This window comes from Lepidochelys kempii, chromosome 1, assembly GCF_965140285.1.
Source record: "Lepidochelys kempii isolate rLepKem1 chromosome 1, rLepKem1.hap1, whole genome shotgun sequence".
Taxonomy (NCBI): Eukaryota; Metazoa; Chordata; order Testudines; family Cheloniidae; genus Lepidochelys; species Lepidochelys kempii.
Window position 1 is genome coordinate 96648229 of NC_136380.1, and position 17146 is coordinate 96665374.

Genomic DNA, 17146 nt, shown 5'->3' on the forward strand with positions numbered 1-17146 from the left:
CAGACCACTGAGAGGCAGAAACTTGAAAGCAATAATGTTGGGTAACAGCAAAGGCAAATGAAGTGTGGGTTTGTGTAATATGGCTGCCTGCTGTGATATGTCTGTTAAAAGGGTCAATATGGCTTTGAGATGCTTCTGCAGATACACCATGTCACCAGATATAACTTCTTATTCCTCACAGCCGCTTCAACTAATATTAACCCTTTGATTCTGACTCAAGATATAACTACATTTAAAATTAGGTTCAGTAATCTGTTTGATTAAAATGTTACTTGAGCTCCAGTTGATTGATTGATCTCTTTGAAAAAGCCTTTCCTCCGTAAAAATGACACAACATTGACATCCCCTTATGCTTTTAACCCCATACCAAAAATCAATAAATGAAAACCAAACACCCTACCTCAATCAGAGTTTTGACCTTGAAAGGGAAGAAGTGCCAGAGACTCCATGAAGTCTGCTGGGACTCCGCTGCGGATATCGATGTTGCATGGAAGACATCTCAGATACTGTGGTGGTGGGCAGCAGTATAAAACAGATGATTAATCAAAATTCCCAGTTATATCCTCCTGTGTTGCACTTAGACAATCCAGCTGGCTTTCTCCTCTGTCCTCTTCATTGCCGTATGGGTCCTCTGAGTACAGCTTCCTCTCCAGGGCCAAACTAGCTTGGAGAAGCCATCTAATAACTGTGAGGAACTAGGCCACAGGCTTGGAAACATGCACTGTAGGAGGTTGGGGTAGGAACGGACCAAGAGCACAGACTTTAAAGCCTTTTGGTCTGGCTGCCTTTATGTTTCTGAACCCCTGGTTATGGGGTATCCCCTGAGACCTTTATATAATCAGGATTGCAGTGCAATCGTACTAAGAGGTAGTGACTAGAAGAAATGAGGTATGTCAGTATTTCTCCTCTCAATCTACAGCACACACTTTTTAGAGTTAGTCAAACGGGCATGATCTAGAAGCCAAATGTGTGAATCTAACTTGTGCTTCCCCACAAAACACTTGTGAATAACCTACTCATTTCTATTAGAAGTGATTTGCACATCATTCCCATAGTCTGAAATGGTAATTATGTAACTCTCTGTGTCTCAAAAGAAGAAATATATTCCAAAATCATCAAAGTATGTCGAAAGGGTGACCAATTTCATCACCAATATCAGATAAATGTTTCTGGAATAGCTGAAAGGGTATAGAAGTTGAAAAATAATTTTATTACTGATTGCTTGCATTAGATATTATTTTGCATTAGCTTTCTTCTTGGAGAGATCAAGACTTGTTCTTGAAGTATCAGTTCTTAGCTGCTAAGTCTTGTAGCAGAAAAGCCCCTAGCCCTTTATCTTGAATATTCCAGTGTGCTTCCGGTGTGGTTTTTTAACATTATCTGCAATAAAAAGCTGATTCCTATGAGTGCTTTGGATTTGCTTGAATCAGATTTACAGTCCAGCTTTATAACACTGTTCCCAGTTATTGTAGGAAAAGATTTTGCAGGTCCCTTCAGTTTCCCATTTCAGGGGATTGAATTCTTTTCTTTTCATAATAGCAGCTTCCATTTGGCAAAGGGAATGGTGTTTCTTTAGCATCATGCGCAGCACAGTTTGGTCAGAGATAAATATTTAAGTACACAGGGACAAATTCAGAACTGGGTTCAGTGGATACAACCCCCTTGCCAGCTGTAGATTTAGCCCATTCTGTTCTGTCAGTTGTTCCCCAAAATGTCATATTTTAAATCATACCAAATTTGCTAGAAGTCTCTTCGGTCTTTAGATTTCTTTCCAATCTCCTGCATAAGTCTTTAATTTACATGTTTCAGAGTAGCAGCCGTGTTAGTCTGTATTCGCAAAAAGAATAGGGGTACTTGTGGCACCTTAGAGACTAACAAATTTGAGCATAAGCTTTCGTGAGCTACAGCATTGGATGCATTCAGTGGAAAATACAGTGGGGAGATTTATATACATAGAGAACATGAAACAATGGGTGTTACCATACACAATGTAACCAGAGTGATCACTTAAGGTAAGCTATTACCAGCAGGAGAGACCGGGGCGGGAGGGAGGAGGAGGAGGACCTTTTGTAGTGATAATCAAGGTGAGCCATTTCCAGCACTTGACAGGAACGTCTGAGGAACAGTGGGGGGTGGGAGGGGTGGGGGATAACCATTAGAAAATAGTATTACTTTGTATAATGACCCATCCACTCCCACTCTCTATTCAACCCTAAGTTAATTGTATCCAGTTTGCAAATTAATTCCAATTCAGCAGTCTCTCGTTGGAGTCTGTTTTTGAAGTTTTTTTGTTGAAGTATTGCCACTTTTAGGTCTGTAATCAAGTGAACAGAGAGATTGAAGTGTTCTCCGACTGGTTTTTGAACGTTATAATTCTTGACGTCTGATTTGTGTCCATTTATTCTTTTACGTAGAGACTGTCCAGTTTGGCCAATGTACATGGCAGAGGGGCATTGCTGGCACATATCACATTGGTAGACGTGCAGGTGAACGAGCCTCTGATATTGTGGCTGATGTGATTAGGCCCTATGATGGTGTCCCCTGAATAGATATGTGGACACAGTTGGCAACGGGCTTTGTTGCAAGGATAGGTTCCTGGGTTAGTGGTTCTGTTGTGTGGTTGCTGGTGACTTTTTTGCTTCAGGTTGGGGGGTGTCTGTAAGCAAGGACTGGCCTGACTCCCAAGATCTGTGAGAGTGATGGGTCATCCTTCAGGATAGGTTGTAGATCCTTGATGATGCGTTGGAGAGGTTTTAGTTGGGGGCTGAAGGTGATGGCTAGTGGCATTCTGTTATTTTCTTTGTTGGGCCTGTCCTGTAGTAGGTGACTTCTGGGTACTCTTCTGGCTCTGTCAGTCTGTTTCTTCACTTCAGCAGGTGGGTATTGTAGTTGTAAGAACGCTTGATAGAGATCTTGTAGGTGTTTGTCTCTGTCTGACGGGTTGGAGCAAATGCAGTGGTATCGTAGAGCTTGGCTGTAGACAATGGATCGTGTGCTGAGGTCTGGATGAAAGCTGGAGGCATGTAGGTAGGAATAGTGGTCAGTAGGTTTCTGGTATAGGGTGGTGTTTATGTGACCATTGCTTATTAGCACCGTAGTATCCAGGAAGTGGATCTCTTGTGTGGACTGGTCCAGGCTGAGTTTGATGGTGGGATGGAAATTGTTGACGTCATGGTGGAATTCCTCAAGGGCTTCTTTTCCATGGATCCAGATGATGACGATGTCCCTCCCACTGTTCCTCAGATGTTCTTGTCAACTGCTGGAAATGGCCCACCTTGATCATCACTACAAAAGGTCCACCCCCGCCCCCCTGCTGGAAATAGCTCACCTTAAGTGCTTAAGTGATCACGCGGGTTACAGTATGTATGGTAACACCCATTGTTTCATGTTCTCTATGTATATAGATCTCTCCACTGTATTTTCCACTGAATGCATCCGATGAAGTGAGCTGTAGCTCACAAAAGCGTATACTCAAATAAATTTGTTAGTCTAAGGTGCCACAAGTACTCCTTTTCTTTTTAATTTACATATTATACTATCCCAGAATACAGGAACCACTTTCAGTAACACTGATAGTGGTTTAAAATAACAGCAATTGTTGTTGTTGTTATTGTTATTTATTATTACTACAATGATTATATTGGGAGTTGAGGAAATCGCCCTGGGACACCGGTATTTAACAAGTCTGACAATGGAAATAATTTTAGAAATGGGTGTCACATTTCAGGGCAACAGCACCTGCATTCCCTGGTCCAGCAAGGGCGTCCACGCTGAGGCTTCCAGCTCCCCAGCCATTGCCTTTCTTGAGTAGAGACCTGAGTCTCTCCCTTCTGACAGGGGAATTTTCAGGCTGCACAGTTCCCTGCCTTCACTGTGTTATTTCCAGAAGAGGCAGGCTTGCCCAAGCACACCTGTTTCCTTTCCCTTCAGAGACAGCTAACACTCTGACTGCCCACAGTTATAGGTACCGCACAGCTTTTTCTGTACAAGCCTATTTTATTCTTAAGGTAAAAACACTACAGAGAAAACATATTAAAAACAATCAAAGAACCTACACACTCTAACAAGCTTATCTGAGATCACCTCCTCACCCTGATAAGTGTTCTGGTTGGTGATTAGAGATAAGGATTGGCACCCACCTTGGACAATAAGTCCTGTGTATTGCTCTGAGCCAGTTTGAAAACCAGGCTATTTATCCAAAAATCATTTCTTTGTCTGAGGATCCCTGGCGACTCCAATCTGAACTAGAGTATGTGCACCTTTCCAGGGGTTGGTTTTTTCCTCTGGAGATGTTACAACCTGAGTAAATTTGCCTGATCACTCCTTGCTGTTCTCCTATTTACCCTTCCCGTGGAAATAGATACTATCTCTCAATAACACATAGACAATTGCATTTTTAATACACTGAACTCCAAAGATATGAATCCTAGTTCAATAAGGTTTAACTTAATTCAGTAGAGGTCACTTTAATTCCATAAGGTTTGTCCATGATATTGTCAGTCTGTCACAATGGGCTGTTAGAGTCAGAAAATTAGTAATTGAATATAAAGCTTTTCCCTTCTGCATCCCAGGTTCAAATCCCCTATGAGTCACTGATGACTGGAAAGTCATTACCAGCTGGTGGTTTATGTGGAATGAGTTGGTGGTCTAACTTCATTTTTCAGTGAACAAGTGTCCCTATTTTAAAATGTGTGTGTGTGTGTATATATATATATATAAATTTTAAAATAGGGACACTTGTGTGTGTGTGTATATATATATATATATGGCTCCATTTGGTAACTTGGTTTGTGGCATTCCCAGCAAAGGGGCCCTGGACTTAGATGAGCTAGAAGGATTGTCCTACCATCTCTTCATGAAAGGTAGTGCTTCCAGGTTGGGGTTGAGACACAACTGCAGGGCACTTGTGGGCCAGCCTGCACGGCCACTTCAAGTGCTGGATCTGCTCTGTGACGAGACAGATGGCTTTAGTCTCCAGGGTTGACAGGCCAACATCATGCACAAACACTGAAACATGCACATAAAACTGGACACAAGTATTTGTTAGCCCACAGATGGCTATCCTGCTCAGCATAAAAAGTGAAAGTTTAACCATACCTGTCTGGAAATCATTTTAGTTAAAACTATATAATGAGCTTCAACTCTTGCTGTAAAACATCAGTTTCAGAATGGAAAGAGCGTCTCTCTTTCTAACAGAAATAGGCCCAAGTCAGTTATCTGGATCTGAAGACCCTGAAACTTTGGGGGTTCAACCTCCTGTCCACATTTAACACTTCTAGCCCATCTCTGCTTTTGAGATTCTGCACCTTTAGTCATGCTGAGTAGTAACACTGAAAACTGTCGAAGTTAGGAACCTACATATCTTCGCCTTCGAGAATCTATGACAGAGGTGGGCAAACTTCCTGCCCAGCCTCTGAGCTCCCGGCCGGGGAGGCTAGCCCCCAGCTTCTCCCACACTATCCCCTCTCCCCTACAGCTACGCTGCCTTGCAAGCAGCACCACTTGCGCCCGCCCACCTAACAGGCTTTCCAATAAGCCTGTCCTGGTGCTCTGAGTGGCATGGTAAGAGGGCGGTTGGATGGGGTGGAGGTTCGGGGGGGGTTCAGGAGACAGGGAGAATGGGGGGGAGAGGGAGTGGGGAGGTTGGATAGGGGGGTGGGGTCCTGGGGGGGTCAGTTAGGGACGGGGTCCCAGGAGGGGGCGGTCAGGGACAAGGAGTGCAGGGCGTTGGATGGGTCAAGGGTCCCGGGGGGCCTGACAGGGGGCGGGGGTGTGGATAGTGGTCAGGTCAGTCAGGGGACAGGGAGCAGTGTGGGTTGGATAAGGGGTGGTTAGGGGACAAGGAGGGGGGGGGTTGGATGGGTCGGGGGTTCTGAGGGGGGCAGTCAGTGGGTGGGAAGTGGGAGGGGGCAGATGGGGGCGGGCGCCAGGTTGTTTGGTGAGGCAAACCCGGCCCTACCCAGCCCTTCATGCCATTTCGCAACCCTGATGTGGCCCTCGGGCCAAAAAGTTTGCCCACCCCGATCTATGAATTCAACAGGATTAGTAGTCAAGTACTGTTCTACTTACTATGATTAAAGGAGCAGAATCTGTCCCTAAGTTTTACTTGTCAGGAGACGTGAGTTTTCCTCACAGATCAAATTCCCTTCATTTCATTTTAAATACTAAGGGGAGAGCATTCTTGCTTTAGAATGTCTCCTAGCTCATTAGTTTTGTTTTATAAATTACCAAAGTGTCTATTTGTGCTTTAAAACTGATTTACCATTTCTCCTTGATTAGAAGCGCTGTCATCGCCTTGTCTCTGCAGAAACATGAATCATGATAAGGGAGTTATTGGAAGAATTTTAGACTGCTTTAAGTTACAAAGTCAATCATGTAAAAACCCAAGTATTTGTTGTACAGGCATCCTGGTGAAATTCTTAGAACTCATGCATGCTGAGAAAGTATCAATAACCACAAAATTTCACAGCCCCTTTTTTAGAACCCTGGCCTTAACATTTTGTAGGGAAATAAAGCTTTGGTTAACCTTGGCACTGACAGACCTCATTAAAATAAGAGCCTGTCAGTTTCAAGTTTAAAATAACAGGGTTGTCAGTTTTATATGCAGTGGAACAATCTATGATTTTACTCTCGGTGAAATAATTTGTATGTAGCATATGGTTGTAAGAAAGTGGGAAAGGCTGACCAATAGTGCCATCTCGAGGCTTATGCGACTCCAAGGCTTCTGAGCACAAAAGGGGGCCACATGAACACATACAGCTGTAACAGGCGATCTGCCAGCCTGTGATTTATAATCCCTCCAGAATCAACTCGATATACAGTTATTTTTTAAAGGCTGAAAATAATTCACAGCTATGTGTGGTTCAGCAACCATTTGGCTTTTAAATGTATTTTATTAGGAAATAATATAATGTATGGAAATAACCTGGATAGAACAAATTCTCAACTCACTCGGTTTTAAAGCTAGATCAGGGCCCTTCCCCACCTCAAAAACTACCCACTTTTGGTTTAGTTTTTTGCAGTCTACAGTTCTTAAGGGGGTGCTCTTTTATTAATTCTTACCATCATCATTATACTGTATACATTAAAAATTAGGCACAATGAGCTCTGATAGTGATAATACCAAAATACAGAAGCTGACCTCCAATTAATTCAACTACAGGTTAATTTACAAACCTCTGGTTAACTGGTCCAGACTCTCAGGAACCTAATTTCTATTAAAATTAAACAACCTCTACCCATTATCATGGTCACTTTCAGCTGGCATCACTGGAAAATTCAAATTGTGGAAGTTGCCATTTAATTACTAAGGAAGGTGATGATTTTGTGGGGGCGAGTGAAGGGCGTTGGGGAGAAGGCAGCCTAAGGAAGGCTGAGTAAGAGTTGAAAAACAATAAAAATAAAAGACTATAATTAAAGATGTCTCATTCAGTCATAGCTGTTGACAGAAGCACCACCATGGGCTGTGCACCCTAAACAGCTATATAGATCCTAAGATCAATAGTTTATTTCAGCCAAGCTGGTAAGAATGAAGTTGAATGAAATCAAAGGAAAGCAGTGCATATATCATTTTTATTCAGTATGTTTATATGGCTAGTGAACAATTGTCACTAAAAATACTCAGCAGTAATATACTTTTAAGCTTTTGACATTCTATTCTTATACCTAATATCACACCATAATGATAGACATAAACATAATAAATATTCAGACACGCTGTACATGCCATAAGCATACTGAATATGTTGCTATAAACAAAATTGCTGGCCATTAGTTTCAGAATGCTTTCAAATTAAATCTCCAATGACCATAAATCCAAATCAATGTATGAAATTCATGGACAGTGTTCGGCTTATATGACACAGTAAAAATCAAATCACAATGATCTGCGCATTCCTTCTCCCTTACCATTTAACCAACATAGGATGTGCAGTTCACTACGCAATACATGACTTAAATAGTCAGGCTTTATGTACATAAATCTAGTCTCAAGATACCCATTATTATATTACCTCTGCATCATTGCAAGCATGTTATGTGTGTATGAGAGAGAGAGAACAAGTCTAAGTGTGTTGGTCTGACTAGTACTGAGGAGAAGGTTGTGTGATCTCTCACCCAGAAATAATAAGAACCAAAACTCCAAAGTGACCTAAATTGGTGGTGTGAGTTAAATGTTGCATGCAAGAGCCGCAAGTATGGTAACTTGCACCAAACTGACATTTGGTGGCAATGCCACTTGCTTTCTCTTACACCTTCCTCTTAATTGGTTTTGTTGCTATATCTCCCCTTTTACCTCCTCAGCATGTAAGTTACATTTGTTCTGCACACCCAGTGACAACCAAAGGTCAGCTCTGCAGCTGGTGTCAATTGGCATGGTCCCAAATGGGTGCAAATTACACTACCATACTTTATGGAGCATACCCACTTAAAACATTTTCTGACCATTTTATTTACTTAAGTGCAGAATTTTGCCCAAAAAGCTGTGAGAGAGTTACTCTTGCTGACACTACAACTCTTGGTGACTAGTGAGAGGTTTGCCCACAGAGCTGAGAGGGATAAAAGCCAACCCTGGATTTTGGATGTAGGCCAGTGATACTCAGACCTCAGTAGCTCAGGAGGCAAGTTAGTGATCAACAATACCCAAAAGAGCCACAGTAGTGTGAATTCATTGTTTCATTTACTATAGTACTATCTATATAGTCATATTTAAACGGTATAACAAAGGAAATATTTAGCCTATATAATTCTCACAGCAAATAAATTTATTGAAAGTTGATAACTAAATTAGTTAACATAGTAAAAGCATCCTGATTGGTTAATAATTAAATCACACCATGTTTTAATATCATGTACTGCAATGAGCCTCAGAAGACACATAAAGAGCCACTTGTGACTCATGACCCGCAGTCTGAGTATCACTGCTTTAGACTCTCTGGGCCTCACTTGGGAGAGTATTTCAACCGAAAGGCAAACTTAGCTTCCCACTTAAATTTAAAATACAAAAACATTAGAAATTTGCAGAATAACCATAAAAAGGTGGCACAAAAAATGTCAGAGAGGAAGAGTACTAGGAAACATTTCTTCTTAAAACAATCCCTGAGTCTTGCTCATGTTACGACCTGTATGATGTTCAACAGACTGTTACCCAAAGCAGATGATTGTGTGGTTAATTCCTAACTGTGACTATACAATTCAAAAATAGTTGGGTAAATTTCTCCTGGGTCTCCCATATTAATGAAATGCCATCATTTTGTTTTCAGGCCTTTATTATTCTTGTGTTACATTTCTTAATTAACCCAAATTATCTGTTCTGAATAGTTGGAGTTAGCAGGTGTTTTTCTATGATGGAGCTAATCATTCTGGGATTGTGTTCCCTATAGATTTAAGGGCCTGATACTTGACTGCTTTGTAATCTTGTGTACAAGGTAAGTTGAAAAATGAGAATGGTAGTGTCTTACCTCAGTTTATGCTTTGAACTTCAAGGGGACTAACATGCTTAAAGTTAAGCAGATGCTTTGCTGAACAGGGATGGAATAAAACACATGCCCAAGTATCTGCCATAGTACCTAAGTGACTTGCCCAAGGTAACATAGGAAGTCTTTGGCAAAGCTAGGAAATGACCCAAGATCTCCTGAGTCCCAAGCCAATACCTTTAATCACAAGTCAATCCTTCCTCTCAGTACTTAAGATCCCCTTGAATTAAATTAATGCTCAAACATTTAAAATCTCTCACTCACACAGTAACTCTTTCTGTTAACAATTACATAGGTGGGCCAGGCTAACCTTGTACAATTTTCAAACCTATCACCAAATATACATGCACTAATGAACCAGAAATCTAACTTTTTTGTGGGTGGCAATTTGTAAGTCCCTTTTCTTATGACAGACAGCTGCTGCAACTCAAATAAACACTTTCAAAATAATGTTTGGATGAATTGTTCAAAATAGATGTTGGAGTCTGACAAGCAAGAATCAGATTAATTCCATTCAAAGATATTTGAATGCCAATCCCTGCTAGAAAGAGTGGAAGCGGACGATATAAAATATCAAAATTACATAGGCCTTTTGTTTAAATGTTTTCATAAAAGTCTAACGGAGCTTGAAAGATAATCCTGAATTCAGATGAAAAGCACACAGAATAATAAATACCAAGGAATAATTTAAAAAGCCACAGCTCGCTAAGTGGGCTACAGTAGTCTGACTTCATAAGCCACAAGTGAGAAATATTAGCTGAATCCTTAATGGCTTTTATCTCATCTTAGGGGTACTGTACATCTGATATGTATTTTTTTAGAATGCTGTTGATATTCAAAAGCTTTATTGTGGAGAACACATAACTGTGGCGACTAACAGGAGACTCTCTGTTGATGTGGTTGGGATGACCTCACAACTAAAGTCACCCGAAACCCACAGGAAAATGTTATGAATTCCATAGAATTATGTCTCCCTAATTCTGTGCAGTATTTTAAGGCTACTTGACTTACATTTAAAATATATCTCTGATCCACTCAGCTTTCACACCATGTGACTGAACACAGATTCATAGACTTTAAGGCCAGCAAGGACCATCACAATCATCTAGTTTGACCCTGCTGTACTTTGTGAGCCACAAAATTTCACCCACCCACTCCTGTAATAAACATGACCATCATCCTCCGCTCCGTCTCTTAAAGGGAACCTCAAGTAGCTTGTATCACCATTTCCTCCTTCACTAATGGCTAACAGAAATGGCACTGTACTTCCAGAAAATCCAAAGTCAAGGTTAGCTTCATGGGGGAAGAACAGCTGGGCAGCTGAGCTTGTCAAGTCCAGCTATAGCTACCATGCTTCAAAAAGATGAGCAGAAGTTCCAGGAAAGTGGTATGAAAGAATAAAAGATTTGATGAGTTGTGTCAATGCCCTTATTCAACACTCTGCAATGTCAGAGTAAAGTGGGCTAGAGAAGGACATAGCCAGCAAGTGAAAATATTCATTACCACACTCCCCATTCTAATACAATTTAAATGTTTATTTTTAGAGTGTAGCTTTACATAATCTGAGTTTTAAGAAATTGTATCTGCAGTAGGGACCATTAGAAACAAAACATTTGCCATTCCATGGGGATTACAGCACTACAATATCACCTCTTTTAAGTATCTGATAGGAAAGAGACTACGTTATTGGAGAGCACAGGTTCCTGGTGTGGCAAGTGTTACCCTTGGTAGCTGGTGTGGTATAGTGGGTCATACTCTGAACTGGGGTTTAGGAGTCCTGGGTTCTGTTCTTGGTTTGGCAACTGATGCAACTTTGGACAAGTCACCATGCCTCAGTTTACCTGTGTGTAAAATGGGGGTAACGATATGGACTTCCTTTGTAAAGTGCTTTGAGAGCTATAGAAAAAAGTGCTATATAAGAACTAGGATTGTGCTTTAAATTTCTCTGTCATTTCTCTGTAAATTTCTCTGTCATTTCCCCCATCTACAATACTTCAGAGAAAATAATACTTCAGAGAAAAGCAGTGAGGAATAATTAGTTAATGTTTGCAAAGTGCTATATGCAGGCTCTTGTTACTTTGTCTTGTCTGTTTTTGTAGTGCAGAAAAATCTCCATGATTATAAAGTTTAATAATCCATCATTCCTCTGCAGTATAAAGCAGTGCACGCCCAGAGAGTACATGTACAACAACAGCAAAAACAACAATGGAGCTGGACCCCTCATGTTCATTTTTACAGGGATATTCTGAAAACCTTCTCCAGGGTTTGAGCCATGGGACTTCCATTAAAATCCCTTATCATACTGTGAGAATTTACTAAGAATTAGATGGAAGCTCAGGATTAGCACAGCAGAAGGGAAGCCTTTCAGAAAGGGGTGAATGAAAGAAAAGCCCCTTCCAAAGGACATTTACTCTATTGTGACTCAAAATTAAAAAAAAGTGTACAGTCCTAAATTACCAGCCATCTTCTTTTTCATATGGGTATCAAGATCTAAGTTTCAGGGGTCAGAACCAGAATTCCTCAGATAAGTCACTCCTCCTGAGAGTTCGTGCTCACTGTTGATGTCGTCAGTGGCAATACTTCTGTAAATAACTGCACACCAGGCATCACAGTGAGCCTAAATAAAGAGTTAGTCACAGCCATTAGATTAGAAATGTTCTCCCATTGCATTTAAACTCCTGGAGTTTATTGGAATAGTTACTGCTTTCTGCAGCCTATTTTCCCCCCATTTCAAACCAGACAGTGTTGTATAGAATTTATCCAAGCTACTGCACTGTGGAATTTACACCTTGGTATGGGAGCAGCTGGGGGTTAACAGAGCTGCTTGCCTTGAGTAGCTGAGTTGCATCCAGTGAAGTGAGCTGTAGCTCACGAAAGCTTATGCTCAAATAAATTTGTTAGTCTCTAAGGTGCCACAAGTACTCCTTTTCCTTTTGAGTCACTAGTAAATCTCAGTTTTTGTCCCTCAATCCCAGACAAACAGGAGTGGGAGGAATTCCTGTCCGGTCACTTCTCAGGCCCTCTGCTCCAAGGGACCCAAAAGGTCCAGCAAGGACCAGGAGAAATCAATATAATATTCTGTAGTGTACAGTGTTGATTTAACTCAACACCATTTACAAAGTCGCTGAGGGTTTGTCCAGTGTCGATAATCTGGTGTGTAAATTTTTGGCTTGAAAGGGCTCCCCAGTTGAGAGCTAAAAGGCTTGCACATGCTGCTGCAGTGTGTGATACTAAAACTAAACAACTAGGGTTGGAGTAGATTTATATAGATCTCTGTCATTGCATTGTCAACAAGTCATGCAGCAAAATACTTTTCTACTTATTTAGAATCTTGGTTATTCAGTTACCGTTGAAAATGTGTACAGTACTTCAGATGCAATATTCTCAGATGTTTCTATCACCTGCAGTATAATGTGACATTTCACAGTTTCAGCATTACACAGCAATGTGGGGCATTTGTTCAGAGAGCTACACTGTCTTCAAAACAAAAGAGAAAAGAGATAAATAGCCAACTACAATCTTGTACCTTAACCACTGAAAAGCCTATCTTAAAACTGAATGGAATAACAGAGAGCTTTTATTTCTTGTTTTTTAAAGAATAAAACTCAGTGATTTCCTTTGAAAGCTATTCAACAAGTTCCCCATAATCCTATTACATTTCATATAAAATGTATCTGTTTCCATAAGAACAGCCATTGCAGGCCCAATGATATCATTAATCTTTTGTAACCTACCCTTTAGCTACATTTATAGATTCTGCTCTTGTAAACCAAATGCAAAACAAAAACTGATAACATTTTAGTCTGAGCATTCATCAAATACATGTTGAAAGCAAGTTTGCACTAGTTTTCTGGCTTATACCAACTGGTGCAATCTCTTGCACAGGAGCGAGCTTGCAACTTCAGCAACGTGTTCTAAATCTGTCCTATCAGTTCTTGAAGTTGAGGCCTACATATAAATATCTATCTGACTCTAGTTATATAGATGGATACATGCGTACACACATATATAATCTTTTCAGCCTCAGACATCCAAATCTATTGCATTTTACTCACAGCTTTTGGGTACTTTGCATATGTTCACTACCAGTTCAACAGTTATTAGAAGCTAGACATGTAGAATTAAATATAATTATTTAGACAATTTACAAAAACCAAGTAGATCAATGGGTGAGACATTGTATCTGATGAAACACTGTTTTATTGAATTGGCATTTATTAGAATACCATGCAGATTGATGCTTGGGAGGATGAAATTTAGAACCCTTCAGTCAAAAAGGAGAATAGGGAAGAACAAAATGTTCTCTCTGTTTAAAAACATCTGTCTTGAAGAAGAGTGAGTTAAAGGTGTCTTGGATTATTCGTGCTTACTCAACCCAAATGCAATGTGCCTTGCTCGGAAGTACAGGAATTTGACTTTTAGTACCATTGATCTTCTTAACCTCTACCATCAAGTAGTATGGAATTAAACACTCTTTTCTTAAAAATGACTGAGTATGGATGTCCTCTTTAACCAAGTATGCCTCTTGTCTCTTGATCAGGTAACAGACATTAAAGAAAAACTGAAGCTTTCAAAAAAGTTCTGGTCAGCTTTACCATATACTATCTGCAAGGATGAAAGAGTGACAGCTGGCATGTCAAATGAAGAGGACTGCTGGAATGGCCATACCAAAGCTAGGTGAGGAAGACTCCTCCCCAAATAGTAGCATACTAATTCCACATCTGGCCTTGGAATGGTTAGCTGGTTATGTGTTCTAAGGCTTGTTTATAAAACCACTTACAGCGATGAAATGGAAATAGGGCAGAACAAGTAATTGCCAAGGAAAGCTAGTAGCTAGGAGCACTTACCATCAAGGTGCCATTAAATCTAGAGTGTGAGTTATTGTGAATGCGCACATTGTGTCAGGATTTGAACATGGAGACTATTCATCAGTTAGATTCCAGGTGGATTGTTTATTCTGAGATCTCAAAGAGCCCGTTAGCACTTGTTAGTGTCCCTGTGTAGTGACCGACAAACAGTGAAGCAATTTACACTTGGGATCTTCTCTTAGGATATAGCAGATATTGGAATTTCAGCTCTATTTTACTATTTATTGGCGATCCTTTTGGTTATTGGTTGAGTAAAACTGAAAAATAGCCTGGATATAATAAATGTAACCTTCCTAGTTGCCTCATATGGAAGGCTTGACCTTACACCGCATCATTGTGGAACTGTGGCTTTAGGCATCTGCTGTCATATTTCAGCAATTTTTCAACTTTGAAGTCAGGTTGGGTCACTACTTTGTGGCAGGACTGTTGCTGGAAGATTGCTAAATTCACAGATTGAGTCAGCAAGTGGGAAACAGATGTGTCTAGACATTGTTGAGAAAGTGATGGACAGGTTGGATCAGGGAGCATATTGAGGGAAGGTTACAGTTTGGTTTAGCAACACCTATGAGTGCTGCTGGGGTGAAGGGAAGAGCTATGGGTTCTGAGTAGGGCTAGGCAAAATATTCTGGCCAAAACTTTCACCTAAAAATACAGATTCAGGTTGACCAAAACATTTCATGAATTTGTGTTGATTTTGGCAAATTGTTTTGGTCAGGAAGAAAAGGTTTTTATTTTTTTACCTTTCCAAATTGAAACATTTTGATTTTTTTAAAGCTAAATTCTTAGGGGATTTAGGTGAGGAAGAATGATAAACCCTAGACCCAAACTGTGGTGGTTTTTCACTGGAACTGGAACACCCACCCGTGAGAGCCCTAACCAGCAGGCTAGAGAGTCACTCATGCTCTGATCCAATGACTATTTAATTAATTATACAGAGTGGAATGGCTTCAACAGGAGAGTTGACAGATGCCCATTTCAAAAGCTGAGTAGTTGGGGCACTCAGCTGGGATGGGGGAACTTTAGTTCAAGTTGTTGTTTCAAAGCTATCGGCTGTAAAGGGGTGGCAGCACTATCTGCTCCTCCTCGATTTTGTGAATGGCACTTAAGTCTCCTGGTGAATCTCGTCCTTCATTTCCAAATTACCTTTGCTTTTTATATTTTAAAATGTTTAAAGATGCCTGAAATAGAAACAAAACACTTTGTTTTGGGTTGAACAACGTATTTCATACATGAAAGAAAAAAATTGTGACAAATTTTGGTCAGGTTGACCTGAAGTTATTTTTTCTTTGATTTTTTTAAACTGCTGGCAAACCAAAAATTCAGTCCTTTGCACAGTTCTAGTCCTGAGTGCCCAATGAATGCAGTTCCGTACTGCTGTGATACAATTTCTAGCACACCTTGTAGATTTGTTAACCATTACCTATTTGTGGAAACAAGCTAGTGGATGAAAATTAGACAGCCACAGAAACAGCAACAAACCAGTTCAAATTTGAACTGAACAGGATGTCTTTTGTCTGAAGCTATGTCTACACTATGAAACTTAGGCATGGCTGTACTGCTGCAGCTGTAAGGTATCCTGTGTAGCCACTCTATGCTGGTGGGAGAGAGCTCTCCCATCGCCATAACGAAGCCACCCTCACTGAGCAGCGGTAGCTGTGACAGTGGGAGACACTCTCCTCCCAACATAGCGCTCTCCACACTGGCGCTTTTGCTGGTGAAACTTATGTTGGTCAGGGATATGAAAAGAACCACCCCAACCAACAAAAGTTTTAGCAACCAAAGTCCTAATGTAGACATAGCCTAAGATGCAACTATGAAAAAAATTAATAGGTCATAAGTCAGCGTATGTCAGCTTCTCCATTGTGCAAGATACTTTCTAAGAGAAAGATTCCCTCATGGACCCACCTCCCCTCCCAATGTCTTAATCCCCTACTGCTTAATTGTCAAAAGTTTCATTTTGCAGACAAGCCCAAAGGGCTCTGCAAACTGTGGGTTGTCCATGGACCGCGATTTGATAAGAACTGGTATAAATCTACTCTCCAAAGCCAGGAGTATTTTTTCTTTATGCTTAGCTGTTAGACCCCATCCCCATTCCCCCTGAAGCCTGTGAGGGAGGTAAATGGCAGCTAACAGAACAATATCAGGAACGTTTATATATAACTACATGCAGTGGTGCTGTAGCCATGTCATGTATTACTAGGTTCATCTTAAAAGGACCGTGTGAGAGTAAAATTTGAAATCACCTTCCTCCACAATCGCTATTATTGTAGCAGTTCTTCATAAGTTACAACCCCATGCAGGTGTGCTCTGCTGTCAAAAGGAAGCTAGCTAGTGTGTGTTGCTCCATGAAGCACACATTAATAAAGACTGCATGCTGCTCCTATTGAAAAGAGCCCTAAAGCATGCCTGCTAAAATCATTCTTGGTTTCCTTGAGCAATTCTAGTCTTTTGTCCTACGTGCCTTGTAGCGAAGCAAAGACTCACAGGTGCAGCACCTCCTGCTGGTCATGTCAGGAATTAGCTCTCCAGCATATGGCGCACCTCCTCCTGGCCAGTGTCTCACCTGACACTGGCCCCATGTCCCTCCCAGACCCCAGTGCCCCTTTACCTTGGGGTGCTGCCCCCTGGCAGTGCCCCCACACTTTGGGTCTCCTCTCCCAGGGGAACCCCCAACCCTCTATCCCCACCTTGCCTCAGTGGCTACTGCCAGTCATCATCTATCCCCCATTCACTGGGGCAGACTGCAGTCTGTAAACCACTCATCACTGGCAAGACAGGGGTTGGACCTGCAGCCTATTATCTCTC

The 17146-nt window shown here is 41.0% G+C and overlaps 1 protein-coding gene across 1 annotated transcript in view; it reads left to right on the top strand.

Annotated features, from left to right (window-relative positions):
• GPC6 (glypican 6) overlaps positions 1-17146 on the top strand; it is a 1111975-nt gene that overhangs the window by 1079496 nt on the left and 15333 nt on the right. The window contains exon 8 of the mRNA XM_073347752.2: positions 14014-14150. Within this exon, the coding sequence (XP_073203853.1) occupies positions 14014-14150 (137 nt within the window). The remainder of the gene's footprint in view (positions 1-14013; positions 14151-17146) is intronic.